Source organism: Dama dama, chromosome 15 (genome assembly GCF_033118175.1).
Source record: "Dama dama isolate Ldn47 chromosome 15, ASM3311817v1, whole genome shotgun sequence".
Classification (NCBI taxonomy): domain Eukaryota; kingdom Metazoa; phylum Chordata; class Mammalia; order Artiodactyla; family Cervidae; genus Dama; species Dama dama.
Genome location: NC_083695.1, coordinates 62599935 through 62618005, shown reverse-complemented (window position 1 = coordinate 62618005; position 18071 = coordinate 62599935). Strand labels below are relative to the sequence as shown.

Here is an 18071-nt window from a genome sequence, read left to right as displayed (position 1 = left end):
GTTAGAAACTTTAAATCAATATTTCTTGTACAAAATCCCTTAACAGCAAAATATTCCAAATCAAAAATTGACACATCACTTTTGCCTTAATCTGAAAGACCATGTTAACCTATTTAAATAAGGTCTATCTATTCATTTATCTTTACATTGTATTGATGTATAGTCTATTTACATTGTTAATTTCTACTGTACAGAAAATTGTTTCAGTTATACACACATACATATATATATTGTTTTTCAAATTTTTTTCCATTATGGTTTATCACAGGATATTTAATATAGTTCCCTGTTCAAGGCAATAGTACCCTGTAGTTTATCCACTATATTTATAATAGTTTACCTATGCTAATCCAAACTTCCAATCCTTCCCTCCCCCACTGATGGAAACTACAAGTCTATTCTTTATGTCTGTGAGTCTGTGTTTTTCACAGATATACTCATTTGTGTCACATTTTAGATTCCACATACAACTGATATCATATGATATTTGTCTTTGTCATTCTGACTTACTTCATTTAGTATGATAATCTCTAAGTCCATCCATGTTGCTGCAAATGGTATTTAAATAATGTTTTGTTTTTTTAAAAAAATCAATCCAGGGACTTCCCTGGCTGTCTAGTGGTTAAAACTCCACGCTTCCACTTCAGGCAGTACAGGTGGGATCCTTTGTCAGGGAACTAAGATCTCACACACCACATGGCACAGCCATAAAATTTAAAATAAATTCAATTCATATTCACTGCCTTTTCTTATATCTTTTTCACCTAAGGTATCTGTTAATTTGAAAGGTGAATAATGAAAATGCTGAAGAGACCGTTTTCACATCATTTAATTACTAACATTATCAGTGCTGAGTATCATAAACACTGACATAGGAAAATGGGAACAGTTAGGGACCTCCAAATGTTTTTTATATAATGAATATTTGAAAGAGAAAAGAAATATATAATGAATATTTGCAGAATCAGCAATGAAGAAGCTAAAGAGAGAGAGATTGTAGACTTCGTGTATTTGAAAAAGTAAATGTATAAAAGCAGGAAGAATCCATGCTACATGAGAAGAAAAACTAATATGAGTGAACAAGTATTATGAACTGGATTTTTTTGTCCAAAGTAAATATAAAATATATTTTTTATATCAACCATAAATCCCAGGGAAGTGAAACCAGAAAAGGTTAATTGGCAAATGGAGTTTTTTTTTCTTTTTTTTTTTTTTTTTTAGATATTTGAAATACGACTTTATTCTGATTGTAAAGGAAAAGGAATGGGAATGACAGTAACAAACAAGATCCCACCTCTCAATATTGTCATGTGACTATAGCAGTCTTATATTTGAAACTCAAGGAGGAAACAACTGCGTTCCAAAACACCTAAATATGCAGGTCCCAAAAATGAAAGTTTTTTTTTTTTTAAACTGCCACATTCACTCCAAAGCCCATCCATCTCCTTCAGCATCCAAAGATTAAGCACATGTTCTGCTTAGCTATATAATAGTGGCAAACACGCTGCACCACTGACATCACAGGACAGTTGCCTATAAAACTAGACTTCTGACGCTGGGCCCCGGCTTCACTTTCTCATAGGTCATCATCTTCATCCGGGAGAGCAGTTGTCTGAGCAACCTCTAACTCGTGCTCGTACTGTGCTGCCAAGGCTGGGTCCATGACCACCTCTGGTGGGGCAAGAGCAGGCATGGCGACAAACTCCAAATCAGGGTCTCCAATCAATTTTCTAGCAAACCAGAGGAAGGGCTTTTCAAAGTTATAGTTACTTTTGGCAGAAATGCCATAGTACTGAAGATTCTTCTTTCGGTGGAAGACAATTGACTTTGCCTTAACCTTTCTGTCCTTAATATCCACTTTGTTGCCACACAACACAATTAAGATGTTCTCACACACTCATACCAGATCTCCATGCCAGTTAAGCACATTCTTGTAAGTAACTCTTGATGTTACATCAAACATTATAATGGCACACTGAGCTTGTATATAATAGCCATCTCTCAGTCCACCAAATTTCTCCTGACCAGCTGTATCCCATACATTGAACTTAATAGGTCCTCTGTTGGTATGGAACACAAGAGGATGGACCTCATCACCCAAGGTAGCTACATACTTCTCAAATTCACCAGTCAGATGATGCTTCACAAATGTAGTTTTTCCAGTACTACCATCACCAACCAAAACAAGTTTGAACTGAACTTGGGGTTCTCCTTGGGCAGCCATTGTGATGTTACTTCCAGAAGTGTCTCCGCACCCGTCTCCAAATGGAGTTTCTTTATGTGTCATTTCAATGTTAAAAAAATTTCCTTCCTTAAGAATTAAATGATCTTCATTTCCAATGACCATAAAAATTAATTAACTTAAGCAAGGCTGCATTATGTGGACCTCTGGGCTAGTCTTCTGTTTACCCATCAACAGAATATTAAACTTTGATAAATTTAAATTTTTCATCATTTATATCAAGTTTATTATATTTCCAATGAAGAAATTATACTAGAGGAAAAGATTTCTTTTTTGGTAGGAGATCTATAAGATAAAATTGGTGCAATCAAACAATCAAAGAAAATTCTGGCACTTCCCTTGTGGTCCAGTGGTTAAGAATCTGCTTTGTAATTCAAGGAACACAGGTTTGATCCCTGGTTGGGAAGCTAAGATCCCATAGGCCCCGGGGCAGCCCTTGTGCTTCAGCGAAACATTTCACATGACACAGTGAAGATTCCGCGTGCCACACCTAAGGCCTGAAGCAGTCAAATAAATAAATCAACTTTTTTTTTTAATTCACTATATAAAGAGAGATACAATATTCACATATATAGATGTGATTAGGATTACTTGAGTCAAAGTACAGTAAGGAGTGACATCAGAATGACGGTGTAAGAGGAAGTCCCAGCCTTCGTTCCCCCACAGAAACACCAGTTTAGCAATGATATGTGGATTAAAATTTCTTTATGAGACTTTCAGAAAGTTTTAAGAAGTCACAATACCATAGGCCACTACGAAGCTGAAAACAGATAAAATAAAACTGATAAGAAGTGCAATATCACTTCACCTGCATCAACACCTCCCCTGCAAAAACTCAGTGCTGAGGCAAAAGAATGCCCTAGGTTGTGATTAATCCAGGAAAGAGATGGATGAAGCATGCATTCAATGCAGCAGTGGGCTGCTTGAGGAAGCAGTTTCTGTCCTGCCTCACTTGGAGTGCTGACAGAACTGGCACAGTCTGGATGTCTGGAATCACTGAGAATAGAGGGTGAGAAAAGTGATTTGCTGTGACCAGCATGACCTGACACAGTCTAAAGAAGGTGCACAACTTGAGGCTCATCCTCTAATAGGGGGAGGGGAGTGGAGTTTCATCCAGTGTCCTGGTTTTTTGGAGGGCAACTCAAAGGACTGGTAACTGTCTAACCTGATTCAAGGCATTAAAGGGGAGCCTACAGATTTTTGGATGCCACTGAGAAATGGAAGAGCTTGCCTCTGTTGAACCACAGAACTTTCAGTGTGCAGACAGATAACAAAGAGAGCAAGAGAGGACTAGCTCCTGAGAATGAGCTTGGCAAGCTTTCCTAGTTGTGAAATTCTACACATAAGCCCACAGTAGTTGCAGCCACCAAAAGAAACAGAAGGGCCCAGAATCTCCAGCCAAGACGCTTGCTAAGTGTTTTTGCTCTATATAAAGCTGGTCCATAAAATCTGAAAGAGGTAGATATTTTTTCAAATTAATGAATCTAAACATAAAGTCATGAAACACACAAAGAAGCAAGAAAAATGGCTCAAACAATGTACAAAATAAATCCCAGAAACTGATCCTAAAGAAATGGAGTAATATCACTTGTCTAAACAAAGTTTTCATCAGAAAGTGATGCAGGGACTTTCCTAGTGGTCCAGTAGTTAAGATGGTGTGCTTCCAATGCAAGGTGACCGGTATGATCCCCGGTCTGGGAACTAAGATCTCACATGACTCACAACGAGGCCAAAAAAAAAAAAAAAAAAGTGACACAGATGCTCCACAAAGTCAAGGAAATGATGCAATGAACAAATGAGAATATCAAGAAACAGAATACATTTTTTAAAAACAGCTGAAATCTGTCAGGTTGAAGAACACAATAAGTCACATAAAATTTTTGCTCAAAGGTGGGTCATTTGCTATTACTCAGAAGAACAAAAGGGAAAAAAAATATCTAAAAGAGTGAAGAAAACACAAGGGACTTATGGGACATCAACAAGGGGGTCCATATACACATTATTGGGAAAGAGAGAAAGCTTATTTGAAGAAATAATGGCAAAAACTTCCTACATCTGAGTGAAAAACTGACACAGATTCTAGAAGGCCAATACATTCTAACTTGGATGAAGAAAAGAAACTCACACTGAGATACATTATACTCAAATTGCCAAAATCAGAGACAAGGAGAGAATTTTGATAGCAGCAAGACAAGTGATATGACAGATAGAGTAGAACCATAATAATACTAACAACTGATTTCTAAGGAAAACATTGCAGGCCAGAAAGCAATGGGATGATATACTCAAAACGTGGAAAGAAAAAAGCTACCAACCAAGAATATTCTACTGACAAGAAAATTTTTTCAAAAACAAAGGACAAATAATCACTTTCTCAAATAAACAAAAGTTGAGGGAGTTAATCCACACTAGACCTGTCTTAGGGCTTCCCTGGTGCCTCAGAGGTAAAGAACTGGGCTGCCAATGCATGAGATAGATGCATGTTCCATCCCTGGGTTGGGAAGATTCCCCTGGAGAAGGAAATGGTGACCCACTCCAGTATTCTTGCCTGGGAAATCCCATGGACAGAGGTGCCTGGTGGGCTACGGTCCATGGGGTCTCAAAAGAGCTGGACATGACTTAGCAACTAAATAACAACAACAAAGACATGTCTTAAAAGAAATGTTAAAAAGGGGTTCATAAAGTTCAAACAACAGAACACTGAGCAGCAACAGAAAATCACATGAAAGTATTAAGTTAATCATCATATTTTGTGCTGGTCTCAGCCTATCAATAACCATAGGTATAGATGAACTAGACCTTCTGGTTCTTTTTATGACTGCAAGAAGTCTTTCAGCAAAACTCATCAGGAAACTTTGAAACATAGAACTTTATTACCAACAAGACCTGGATATTGCCAACACACCTGGGAACACACTGTGAGGTTGTGAGTGGAGAGAGACAGAGAATGACAACTTACACAGTGGCCCGGAGTTCTGCTCTCACTGGGGTAAAATTTGGGGCACAGGGTTTCGAGGGCTCTTTATGGATGAATTTAGGACATAGAAAGTGGAAATACAAAGCACTGAAAGATAAAAAAAACAAGTAGCCAAAATGCTTGTAATTGAAATCATCCAAGAACAAAGCAGGCTCAGTGGGAAGAGCTCTTTAGTCTCCTGGCTGGCTTGTGTTTATTTCAGATAACCACCTTTGAAACGGATGCTGTTTGGAAACAGATGCCTTGGCGATCACAGCCGACATCAGGTATTTGCATTACAAAAAAGAAAAATATCCAGAACTGTCTGAGTTTAAACTACACATTAGAAAATGAAAATCAAAAGCAAGAATTAGCACCTCACATTTGTTAGGATGGCCATTATCAAAAAGAAAGAAAAAAGGGAGAAAGGAGGGAGGGAAGGAGAGAGAGACAGGAAGAAAATAACAAGTGTTGATGAGGGAGTTGAGAAATTGAACCCTTATATCCACTTGATAAAATGTCAAATGATTTACTATGAAAAGCAGTATGGCCATTCCTCAAAGAATAAAAAGAAAATTTCTGTATTACCCAGCAGTCCCACTTCTGAGTTTTCATGCAAAATAGCTGAATCAGGATCTCAAAGTTCCCCCTTTTGACTTGACTTTTTTTCCCCCAGATCACCTCTATTTCCTCCCTCCCTCTTCTCTTCTAAATCCAATTCTGTGAATCTCTGTGGGTGTTCTGGGCTATGAAGAACCAGGGAACAGAGTACTGCCTAGATCTTTCTCTCTCCTCTTCAGTCCCCCTTTTTCTCCTCCTGCTCATCTCTATCTCCTTCCTCCCTCTCCTCTTCATGTAACTCTGTGAGCCTCTCTGGGTGTCCCTCACGGTGGAGAATCTTTTCACCATTAACCTAGAAGTTTTATTATCAGTGCAGTATAGTTGGAGAAGCCTTGAGGCTACTGGAAGAATAAGACCGAAAGCCAGAGGCAGGAGATTTAAGCCCAATCCTGAGAACACAAGAGAACTCCTGACTACAGGGAATATTAAGTAATAAGAGATCATCCAAAAGCCTCCATACCTACACTGAAACCAACCACCACCCAAGAGCCAATAAGTTCCAGAGCAAGACATACCAAGCAAATTCTCCAGCAATGCAGGAACATAGCTCTGAGCGTCAACATACAGGCTGCCCAAAGTCAGACCAAACACATACACCCATCTCAAAACTCACTACTGGACACTCCACTGCGCGCCAGAGAGAAGAAATCCAGTTCCATGCACCAGAACACTGACGCAAGCTTCCCTAACCAAGAAACCTTGACAAGCCAATCGTCCAACCCGACCCACTGGGAGAAACCTCCACAATAAAAAGGAACCACAGAACACCAGAATACAGAGAGGCCACTCCAAACGCAGCAATCTAAACAAGATGAAAAGGCAGAGAAATACCCAACAGGTAAAGGAACATGAAAAATGCCCACCAAGCCAAACAAAAGAGGAGGAGATAGGGAATCTTCCTGAAAAAGAATTTAGAATAATAATAATAAAAATGATCCAAAATCTTGAAAACAAAATGGAGTTACAGATAAATATACTGGAGACAAGGATTGAGAACACGCAAGAAATGTTTAACAAGGACCTAGAAGAAATAAAAAAGAGTCAATTAAAAATGAATAATGCAATAAATGAGATCAAAAACACTCTGGAGGGAACCAACAGTAGAATAACGGAGACGGAAGATAGGATGAGTGAGGTAGAAGATAAAATGGTGGAAATAAATGAAGCAGAGAGGAAAAAAGAAAAAAGGATCAAAAGAAATGAGGACAACCTCAGGGACCTCTGGGACAATGTGAAATATCCCAACATTCGAATCATAGGAGTCCCAGAAGAAGAAGACAAAAAGAAAGACCATGAGAAAATACTCGAGGAGATAATAGCTGAAAACTTCCCTAAAATAGGGAAGGAAATAGTTACACAGGTCCAAGAAACCCAGAGAGTCCCAAACAGGATAAACCCAAGGTGAAACACCCCAAGACACATATTAATCAAATTAACAAAGATCAAACACAAAGAACAAATATTAAAAGCAGCAAGGGAGAAACAACAAATAACACACAAAGGGATTCCCATAAGGAAAGCAGCTGATCTATCATTAGAAACTTTTCAGGCCAGAAGGGAATGGCAGGACATACTTAAAGTAATGAAAGAGAATAACCTACAACCTAGATTACTGTACCCAGCAAGGATCTTATTCAGATATGTAGGAGAATTCAAAAGCTTTACAGACAAGCAAAAGCTGAGAGAATTCAGCACCACCAAACCAGCTCTTCAACAAATGTTAAGGATCTTCTCTAGACAGGAAACACAGAAAGGTTGTATAAACACGAACCCAAAACAACAAAGTAAACGGCAATGGGACCATACCTATCAATAATTATCTTAAATGTAAATGGGTTGAATGCACCAACCAAAAGACAAAGATTGGCTGAATGGATACAAAAACAAGACCCTATATATGCTGTCTACAAGAGACCCACCTCAAAACAGGGATACATACAGATTGAAAGTGAAGACTGGAAAAAAAAATACTTCACGCAAATGGAGACCTAAAGAAAGCAGGAGTCGCAATACTCATATCAGATAAAATAGACCTTAAAATAAAGGCTGTGAAAAGAGACAAAGAAGGACACTACATAATGATCAAAGGATCAATCCAAGAAGAAGATATAACAATTATAAATATATATGCACCCAACATAGGAGCACCACAATATGTAAGGCAAATGCTAATGAGTATGAAAGAGGAAATTAACAATAACACAATAATAGTGGGAGACTTTAATACCCCACTCACAACTATGGATAGATCAACTAAACAGAAAATTAACAAGGAAACACAAACATTAAATGACACAATGGACCAGCTAGACCTATTTGATATCTATAGGACATTTTAACCCAAAACAATCAATTTCACCTTTTTCTCAAGTGCACATGGAACCTTCTCCAGATAGATCACATCCTGGGCCATAAATCTAGCCTTGGAAAATTCAAAAAAATTGAAATCATTCCAGTCATCTTTTCTGACCACAGTGCAGTAAGATTAGATCTCAATTGCAGGGAAAAAAATTGTTAAAAATTCAAACATATGGAGGCTAAATAACACGCTTCTGAATAACCAACAAATCATAGAAGAAATCAAAAAAGAAATCATAATATGCATAGAAATGAATGAAAATGAAAACACAACAACCCAAAACCTATGGGACACTGTAAAAGCAGTGCTAAGGGGAAGGTTCATAGCATTACAGGCTTACCTCAAGAAACAAGAAAAAAGGCAAATAAATAACCTAGCTCTACACATAAAGTAACTAGAGAAGGAAGAAATGAAGAATCCCAGGGCTAGTAGAAGAAAAGAAATCTTAAAAATTCGGGCAGAAATAAATGCAAAAGAAACAAAAGAGGCCTTAGCAAAAATTAACAAAGCTAAAAGCTGGTTTTTTGAAAAGATAAACAAAATTGACAAACCATTAGCAAGACTCATAAGAAGCAAAGAGAGAAGAACCAAATTAACAAAATTAGAAATGAAAATGGAGAGATCACAACAGACAACCCTGAAATAAAAAGGATCATAAGAGATTACTACCAGCAGCTCTATGCCAATAAAATGGACAACTTGGAAGAAATGGACAAATTCCTAGAGAAGTATAACTTTCCAAAACTGAACCAGGAAGAAATAGAAGATCTTAACAGACCCATCACAAGCACGGAAATCAAAACTATAATCAGAAATCTTCCAGCAAACAAAAGCCCAGGACCAGATGGCTCCACAGCTGAATTCTACCAAAAATTTAGAGAAGAGCTAACACCTATCTTACTCAAACTCTTCCAGAAAATTGCAGAAGAAGGTAAGCTTCCAAACTCATTCGATGAGGCCACATCACCCTAATTCCAAACCCAGACAAAGATGCCACAAAAAAAGAAAACTACAGGCCAATATCACTGATGAACATAGATGCAAAAATCCCTAACAAAATTCTAACAAACAGAATCCAACAACATATTAAAAAGATCATAACTCATGACCAAGTGGGTTATATCAGGAATGCAAGGATTCTTTAATATCCACAAATCAATCAATGTAATACACCACATTAACAAATTGAAAGATAAAAACCATATGATCATCTCAATAGATGCAGAAAAAGCCTTTGACCAAATTCAATAACCATTTATGATTAAAACTCTCCAAAAAGCAGGAATAGAAGGAACATACCTCAACATGATAAAAGCTATATATGACAAACCCACAGCAAACATTATCCTCAATAGTGAAAAATTGAAAGCATTTCCCCTAAAATCAGGAACAAGACAAGGGTGCCCACTCTCACCACTACTATTCAACATAGTTTTGGAAGTCTTGGCCACAACAATCAGAGCAGAAAAAGAAGTAAAAGGAATCCAGATAGGAAAAGAAGAAGTGAAACTCTAACTGTTTGCAGATGTCATGATCCTCTACATAGAAGACTCTAAAGACACTACCAGAAAATTACCTGAGCTAATCAATGAACATAGTAAAGTTGCAGGATATAAAATTAACACAGAGAAGTCCCTTGCATTCCCATACACTAACAATGAGAAAACAGAAAGAGAAATTGAGTCAACAGTTCCATTCACCATTGTAACAAAAAGAATAAATATTTAGGAATATATTTACCTAAAGAAACAAAATACCTATATATAGAAAACTATAAAACACTGATGAAAGAAATCAAAGAGGACACAAACAGATGGAGAAATAGACCGTGTTCATGGATCAAAACAATCAAGATAGTGAAAATGAGTATACTACCCAAAGCAATCTATAGATTCAATGCAATCCCTATCAAGCTACCAATGGTATTCTTCACAGAACTACAACAAATAATTTCACAATTTGTATGGAAATACAAAAAACCTCGAATAGCCAAAGCAATCTTGAGATAGAAGAATGAAACTGGAGGAATCAACCTGCCTGACTTCAGGCTCTACTACAAAGCCACAGTCATCAAGACAGTGTGGTACTGGCACAAAGACAGAAATATAGATCAATGGAACAAAATAGAAAACCCAGATAAATCCACGTACCTATGGACACCTTATCTTCGACAAAGGAGGCAAGAATATACAATGGAAAAAAGACAATCTCTTTAACAAGTGGTGCTGGGAAAACTGGTCAATCACTTGTAAAAAAATGAAACTAGAACACTTTCTAACACCATACACAAAAATAAACTCAAAATGGATTAAAGATCTAAATGTAAGACCAGAAACTATAAAACTCCTAGAGGAGAACATAGGCAAAACACTCTCCAACATAAATCACAGCAAGATCCTCTATGACCCACCTCCCAGAATATTGGAAATAAAAGCAAAAATAAACAAATGGGACCTAATGAAACTTAAAAGCTTTTGCACAACAAAGGAAACTATAAGCAAGGTGAAAAGACAGCCTTCAGAATGGGAGAAAATAATAGCAAATGAAGAAACAGACAAAGGGTTAATCTCAAAAATATACAAGCAACTCCTGCAGCTCAATTCCAGAAAAATAAATGACCCATTCAAAAAACGGGCCGAAGATCTAAACAGATATTTCTCCAAAGAAGACATACAGATGGTTAACAAACTCATGAAAAGCTGCTCAACATCACTCATTATCAGAGAAATGCAAATCAAAACCTCAATGAGGTAGCATCCATTACATGACAGTCAGAATGGCTGCTATCCAAAAGTCTATGAGCAATAAATGCTGGGCAGGGTGTGGAGAAAAGGGAACCCTCTTACACTGTTGGTGGGAATGCAAACTAGTACAGCCACTATGGAGAACAGTGTGGACGTTCCTTAAAAAACTGGAAATAGAACCGCCATATGACCCAGCAATCCCACTCTTAGGCATACACACCAAGGGAACCAGATCTGAAAGAGACACGTGCACCCCAGCATACACACCAAGGGAACCAGATCTGAAAGAGACACGTGCACCCCAGTGTTCATCGCAGCACTGTTTATAATAGCCAGGACATGGAAGCAACCTAGATCCCATCAACAGATGAATGGATAAGAAAGCTGTGGTACACATACACTATGGAGTATTACTCAGCCATTAAAAAGAATTCATTTGAATCAGTTCTAATGAGATGGATGAAACTGGAGCCCATTATACAGAGTGAAGTAAGCCAGAAAGATAAAGAACATTACAGCATACTAACACATATATATGGAATTTAGAAAGATGGCAATGATAACCCTACATGCAAAACAGAAAAAGAGACACAGAAGTACAGAACAGACTTTTAGACTCTGTGGGAGAAGGCGAGGGTGGGATGTTCTGAGAGAATAGCATTGAAAGAAGTATACTATCAAGGGTGAAACAGATCACCAGCCCAGGTTGGATGCATGAGACAAGTGCTCAGGGCTGGTGCACTGGGAAGACCCAGAGGGATGGGATGGAGAGGGAGGTGGGAGGGGGGATCAGGATGGGGAACACATGTAAATCCATGGCTGATTCATGTCAATGGATGGCAAAAACCACTACAATTTTAAAGTAATTAGCCTCCAACTAATACAAATAAATGGGGGGGGGGGAGAAATATGGGGGGAGATTGGCAAAGATGGCAGAGCAGGAAGATCCTGAGCTCACCTCCTCTCATGGGCACCCCAAAACTACAACAATATACAGAAGAACCAGCAATGAAAAAAGCCAGAACCCACCAGAAAAGATCTTAAACAACTAAAGATATAAAGAAGAAACCACAAGGAGATGAGTAGGAGGGGTGAAGTGAAGTACCACACCCCCACATAAGTGACACACAAAGGCAAGAAAAATTACAATTGCAGAGATTGTCCTCAAGAAGTGAGTTGTCTGAGCCCCACACTGGGCTCCCCAGCCTGATGGTCCTACAACAGGAAGATGAATCCCCAGAATGTTTGGCTTTGAAGGCCAATGGGGCTTACTTTCAGCTGCCCCAGGGGGCTGAGGAGATAGAAACTTCACTCATGAAGAGGACATACAAAATCTCACATGCTCTGTACCCAGCATAGAAGCATTCATTTGAAAGAAGCCTGGGTCAGATCTACCTGCTGATCTCAAAGAGCCTCCCAGAGAGGCAGGAGGCACCTGGGGCTCACCCTGGGGCCATAAATACTGGTAGGAGCCATTTTAGGGAACTTGTTCTGCCACATAGACACTGGTGCTGGCAAGTGCCATTTTGGAATCTTCCCTCTGGCTTAGCATCATGACCCAGCCCCCTCATACCTCCCAAGAGCCTGTGGGCACCAATACTTGCCCAAGACCAAGCAGCTAACCAAATGGGGACATAGCCCTACCCACCAGCAGAGAGGCTGCCTTGAAATTCTCTGACTTCACAACACCCCTGTACACAGCCCTGTCCACCAGAGGACAAGGACTCAGCTCTAAACAGCATTGCACAGGCACTAGACCCAGGAATCCCAGGGCCCTACAATCAGAGAACAAAGGACTCAGCTCAAAACACCACTGGCAGGCACCAGTGCCAGAATCCCCAGCCCCACCCACCAGCAAGCCTGCTGTCATCAGACAAGCCTCACCATTAGGATGTGGATAAGAAACCCAGGACAGTTTGACAGCCCCACAGCATGCAGACCCAGTCCACATACCAGTAGGTTAATGGTGGCTTAGCTTGGTAAAGAACCCGCCTGTCAATGCAGGTGATGCAAGAGACACAGGTTTGATCCCTGGGTCAGGAAGACTCCCTGCAGAAGAAAATGGCAACCTGCTTCAGTATTCTTGCTTAGAAAATTCCATGGATGGAGGAGCCTGGAGTGCTACAGTCTATGGGACTGCAAAGAGTTGGACACAACCGAGCACACATGCATACAACAGCACCAGCTAGGCTGGCCCTGCCAACCCATAGGCCTGCCCTAGCCTTGTGACCAGCCTCTTGCACCATGAGTGGACACCAGTCACAGGACTACCACAGGCCTATAGTCTGTGGACCAGCCCAGTCGTCATAAGACCAGCACCAACCTGAGACCTGCTAGACTTCAGACCCGCCCACCAGTTAGCCTAGCCTAGGCTCAGCACCAGCCTCACCCACTGGTGGACAGACACCAGCCCCAGAATAACAGCAGCCTTGCAGATTGTGGACCCAACCCACCCAATTCTAAAAGGCCAGACCCTGTTGCCCCAGCCTCAACAACCAGCAGGCCAACACAAGCTTCTGAATACCCCAGAACCCACAGCCTGCTGTGTCAGGAACCAGTCTCACAAACCAGTGGTCCCATACCAACTCTGGAATCCTTGGGCCCCTAGGCAGATCCCAGGACCTGACTCTGCTCGCCTGGGCCAGCAAGTGACACAGCACCTGGCTTCACCATCCAGTGGTCAGGCACCAATCCTTGGATCTCATGAACCCTGACTCCACCCACCAGTGAACCAGCACTACCTCTGGAATGCCCCAGGGTTCCACAATCAGCCAGTTCTTGTGATAGCATGGCCAACCAGCAACTGGCAGCCTCTGTACAAGGCAGGAACACTCAACCAATCTGACCGAGGTCAACCAAGACTACCATATTGCCTACAGTAGTCAGCCCACAACAGAAAGACAAACAGCCCACATGGGGGGAAATCCTGAGGAATATAGCTCTAATGATGAGTGGGCAGTGTGTTGTTGGGACACATTGGACATCTCCTACAAAACATCATTTCTCCAAGGTCAGGAATTATAACCAACCTCCCAGATACACAGAAATAAAAACAGCAAGTTAGGGACAAAAAATGGGGCAACAGAAGAACACGTTCCAAACTGAGGTGGAGATATATAATCTACTCAAGAAAGAGTTCAGGGTAATGATCAATAAGATGATCAGAGATTCTCTGGTGATCCAGTGGTTATGAACCTCTGCTTCCACTGTAGAAGGCATGGGTTTGATTCCCCGTCAGGGAACTAAGATCACACACGCCACATGACTCAACTAGAAAAAAAAGAAAAAAGATGATCAAAGAACTTTGGAGAAGAATGGATACACTAAGCAAGAAGTTAGTAGTTTTTTACAAAGAATTGAAAAATATAAAGGACAACCAAACAGAGATGAAGAATATAATAACTGACATGAAAAATACGCTAGAAGGAATCAAGAATAGACTAAATGAAATGGAGGAACGGATCACAGAGGTGGAAGACAGAGTAGCGGAAATCACTGATAAGGAACAGAAAAAAGCATGAAAAGAAATGAGGGCACTTTAAGAGACTCTGACAATCACATTATATGGGTTCCAGGAGAAGAAGAGAATGATAAAGCGGCGGAGAACATATCCAAGACGCATTGTAATTAAAATGTCAAACAATTAAAGAGAGATTAAAAGCAGCAAGGGAGAATTAACAAGTTACATGTAAGGAAATTCCCATTACACAATCAGCTGACTTTTCAACAGAAATTCTGCAGGCCAGAAGAAACTGGCATGACACACTTAAAAATTTTTAAGTGATTGAAAGCAAAAATCAACAACCAAGAATGCTCTACTCACAAGGTTCTCAATCAGATTCGATAAAGACATCAAATTTTACAGACAAGCAAAAGCTAAAAGACTTCAGCATCACCAAATCAGCTTTACAAGAAATAGTAAAGAGACTTCTCTAAGTGAAAAGAAAAAGCCACAACTAGAAATGGGAAAATTACAATGGAGAAAGCTCATTGGTAAAGGCAAATACAGAGTGAAGTTATTTTTTTTAAAGTGCTGCATTTATACAGAAGTCATAATTGAGAGCAGCATTAAGACATACCTAAACGATTAAAATCCCTAAATGTCATTACTATTTGCCAGAATTGTAGCCTTGGCCCTGAAGTGACTCTCAGACACGTCTGTGAGGCCGTACGTATAAAAACCATCCAGTTAAATGAACATAAATGTCACTGTTTCATGACTCATAAGGGTCATTCTCACCCTGTCCAGTTAACAAGTATTCCCTGGTAAAAAGCTCTGGAATAGACAACCCACTTTAATGCTACAGGAAAGATATTGTTCTCTTTTTTAGGAAAAGACTCAAAACTATCCTTTGTGATTTCTGAATTGAACACACACCTCAGGATAGAGTATTATTAAAACACATTTATACCCACACTGTGTGTACCATCATGGGACAATCATATGACACACATGACAATCACAGATATACAAAAGCTCCCCTGGCTGTCTGTGCTTCACACCCTCCCCCTGTCCATCTGAAGACTGACAACCACCACCCATAGGAAAGATGTGGCTGCCCCAAAATGTTGCTAAGGACATCACCGAGAGAGAGAAGGCTGCTAAAGTCAGAGTTACAGAGCACAGCATCACCCACCATTGGTTTTTCTCAACTCCTCCACCAGGCAGCGAGCTTCCTCTTGAACCCGGTCCTCAATGCTCCTCTTCCCCATCCCGAAATTCCGCAGGGTCATGAGAGAGAAGCGCCGGGTCTCCTTCCATAAGTTTCCGTTGCTGAATACGACTCCTGATGGGAGGAGAAACAGAACTAGGAGGGAAATCCTAAGGAAGGAGGAGTGAACTGACACTTGGGAGACCAAGAAGAACAAGCTCTGCTGGGGGGCTCTTGAAATTCCTGTTTTTCACCCTGACCACCCCTACCCATTATCAAAGCTGAACGTGTGCAAATACACACCTACCATATCCCTTAGTAGTTCTTTCAATCACTGGGAAACTGCCTCTTCTAGAAAACTCCTCTCCCAAATCAATCAGAGCTTCCTTCACCGCTTCATATCCATGCAAGACTACTGTGGGCTTCATTCCAAAATACACAGTGAACACAGGGCCGTAGACTTTTGAGAGCTGGGAATGGAAATGCATGTAATAGCAAAAGAAGTCAATACTTGATAATATATTGTGCCTGATACAGAATGTGTTACCATCCTACTATTATGTTTTTATTCTGCCACATAGCCTAAAATACTTCTCAATTCAATTCTTAAGTGTGATGGTGATTGTTACAGTTTCCACTTATGGATGACCTGAGATCCTGGATAATGGTCCAAATAACTGGTACACAGATTCTAATTAATCCTCAAATCAACACTTTCAGCAGGTTTATTTGCCCCACTATAAATAAGGAGACTGAGGTCAGGGAATTCTGGTGCATTTCCAGCATCCCAGGGCTAATATATAGAGGATTACAATTTGAAGATCTTCATAATCACCCTCTGATCCTTGAGAGGAATGTAGCAGTCCTCAAAGCCCAGCTTTAAACCATCAGCCAGCCAAATGTTTCAGAATCACTCACACAGCAGTCCTTAAAATTCTGATTCTATAGCCCTATGATGGATACTAGAAATTTATCATTTCAAAAAATAAATTCTGATAATTCCCAGCCTCGTTTGAGATCCACTGGTAAGACTAATACAGAAAGAGAGGCAACATCGTAGAGGCAGTGCTTGGAGAGACAGCATCTCATGGAAGAACAACATCTTGCACCCTGCAGCATTCACAGGGTACAGACAACAGCTTCCTGCAGATTCCTGAGTGATGACTTCTTTCTTTCAATCACTCATGCTTGTCCTCATCCCAGGTCAATTCCTCTACATCAGGCACAACGCCCTTTTGCAAAGAAGTTATATTTTCCTGACTCTCTGAACAAAACACGCAGCTTACGTAGTATATGACTTCTGGAAGAAAATCTCAAATCACAAAAAGCCGTTTACCTTCGGCCCCAAATCATAGCAAATGGCTGTGAATCAAAGGAGGGAGGCAACACTCCCAGCTTTAAATACTTTATTATTTTCATTTTACCATACAAAGAGCTAAGTGTTTCTCTACTCAGAAAACACATTCCTTTTTCCTCTATTTATGACAATGATATACCTGAAAAGGCAAGAAAAGTGTCAAAATTTACAGGAAGTAATTTGCTTCACATTTACATATTTTGACAGTGTGCCCATAGAAATATCTGTATTAGTTTCATAATTAGGCTTAACTTACTTACCATTTACAAGACCCTGGAGAAGCATAAAATCTACTCACACTGGTTAAAGATTTGCTGATGTTCTTAACATCTAACTGTAGGATGTTTCCAAGAATCGGGAGAGGAGTGGGGCCTGGCGGGAGCTTCCCATTCCCAGAGCTCTGTTTCCAGAGTGAGAGGAGAAGCAGACAGGAGAGACAGAGCACCAGGGCCACAGCCAGATCCATTGACGCCTTCTGTTTTCACTCAGACGACTGTGAACCTGAAAGCTTTTATAACAATCCCTGTCAATTCAACTTTGGCCTCTCCAATACAAACAGACCAATCAATTATATCCACTTTGCACTCTATTCTGAGTAGACTTCGCCCCAATAATAAAAATAAATTGTGCTTTAATCTTATTTTCTCTGTGTCCAATGATCACTCTGGAAATTCCAGTCTAGCTGGTTTAGTTGTACTGGGATTGGGCCCATAAGTGCATGCCAAGTCAGTTCACTCATATCTGACTCTTTGTGACCTATGAACTGTAAGTCACCAGGCTCCTCTGTTCAGGGAATTCTCCAGGTAAGAATACTAGAGTGGGTTGCCAGGCCCTCCTCCAGGGGATCTTCCCAACCCAGGGATCAAATCCACGTCTCTTATGTCTCCTGCATTGGCATAACAGTTCTTTACCACTAGCACCACCTGGGAAGCCCTGGGATTGGGTCCAGGTGTGGCTAATTAAAAAAAAAAAAAAAAAGGCTCCTAACTGTGGATTCAAATCAATGACCAGTTGGAGATATGTCACACTGAGGACAATCAGTTTATCTTCAGTTCAGTTCAGTTCAGTTCAGTTGCTCAGTCGTGTCTGACTCTTCGACCCCATGGACTGCAGCATGCCAGGCTTTCCTGTCCATTACCA

The 18071-nt window shown here is 40.2% G+C and overlaps 1 protein-coding gene and 1 pseudogene across 4 annotated transcripts in view; both read right to left on the bottom strand.

Annotated features, from left to right (window-relative positions):
- Positions 1-17428, bottom strand: part of LOC133070268 (cytochrome P450 2C19-like) — a 53787-nt gene extending 36359 nt beyond the window's left edge. The window contains exons 1-3 of one of the 4 annotated variants that reach the window (XM_061162225.1): positions 17230-17428; positions 15882-16044; positions 15560-15709 (exon numbers count right to left, since the gene is read on the bottom strand). In XM_061162225.1, coding sequence (XP_061018208.1) covers positions 15560-15709; positions 15882-16044; positions 17230-17397 — 481 coding nt within the window. In that variant the 5' untranslated portion in view covers positions 17398-17428. Of the gene's footprint in view, positions 1-15559; positions 15710-15877; positions 16045-17191 lie in introns of those variants that run through there. The other 3 variants (XM_061162224.1, XM_061162227.1, XM_061162228.1) reach the window with 3 other exon arrangements.
- On the bottom strand, positions 24-10073 carry LOC133070271 (GTP-binding nuclear protein Ran-like; annotated as a pseudogene).
- Positions 17429-18071: the final 643 nt, after the last annotated feature.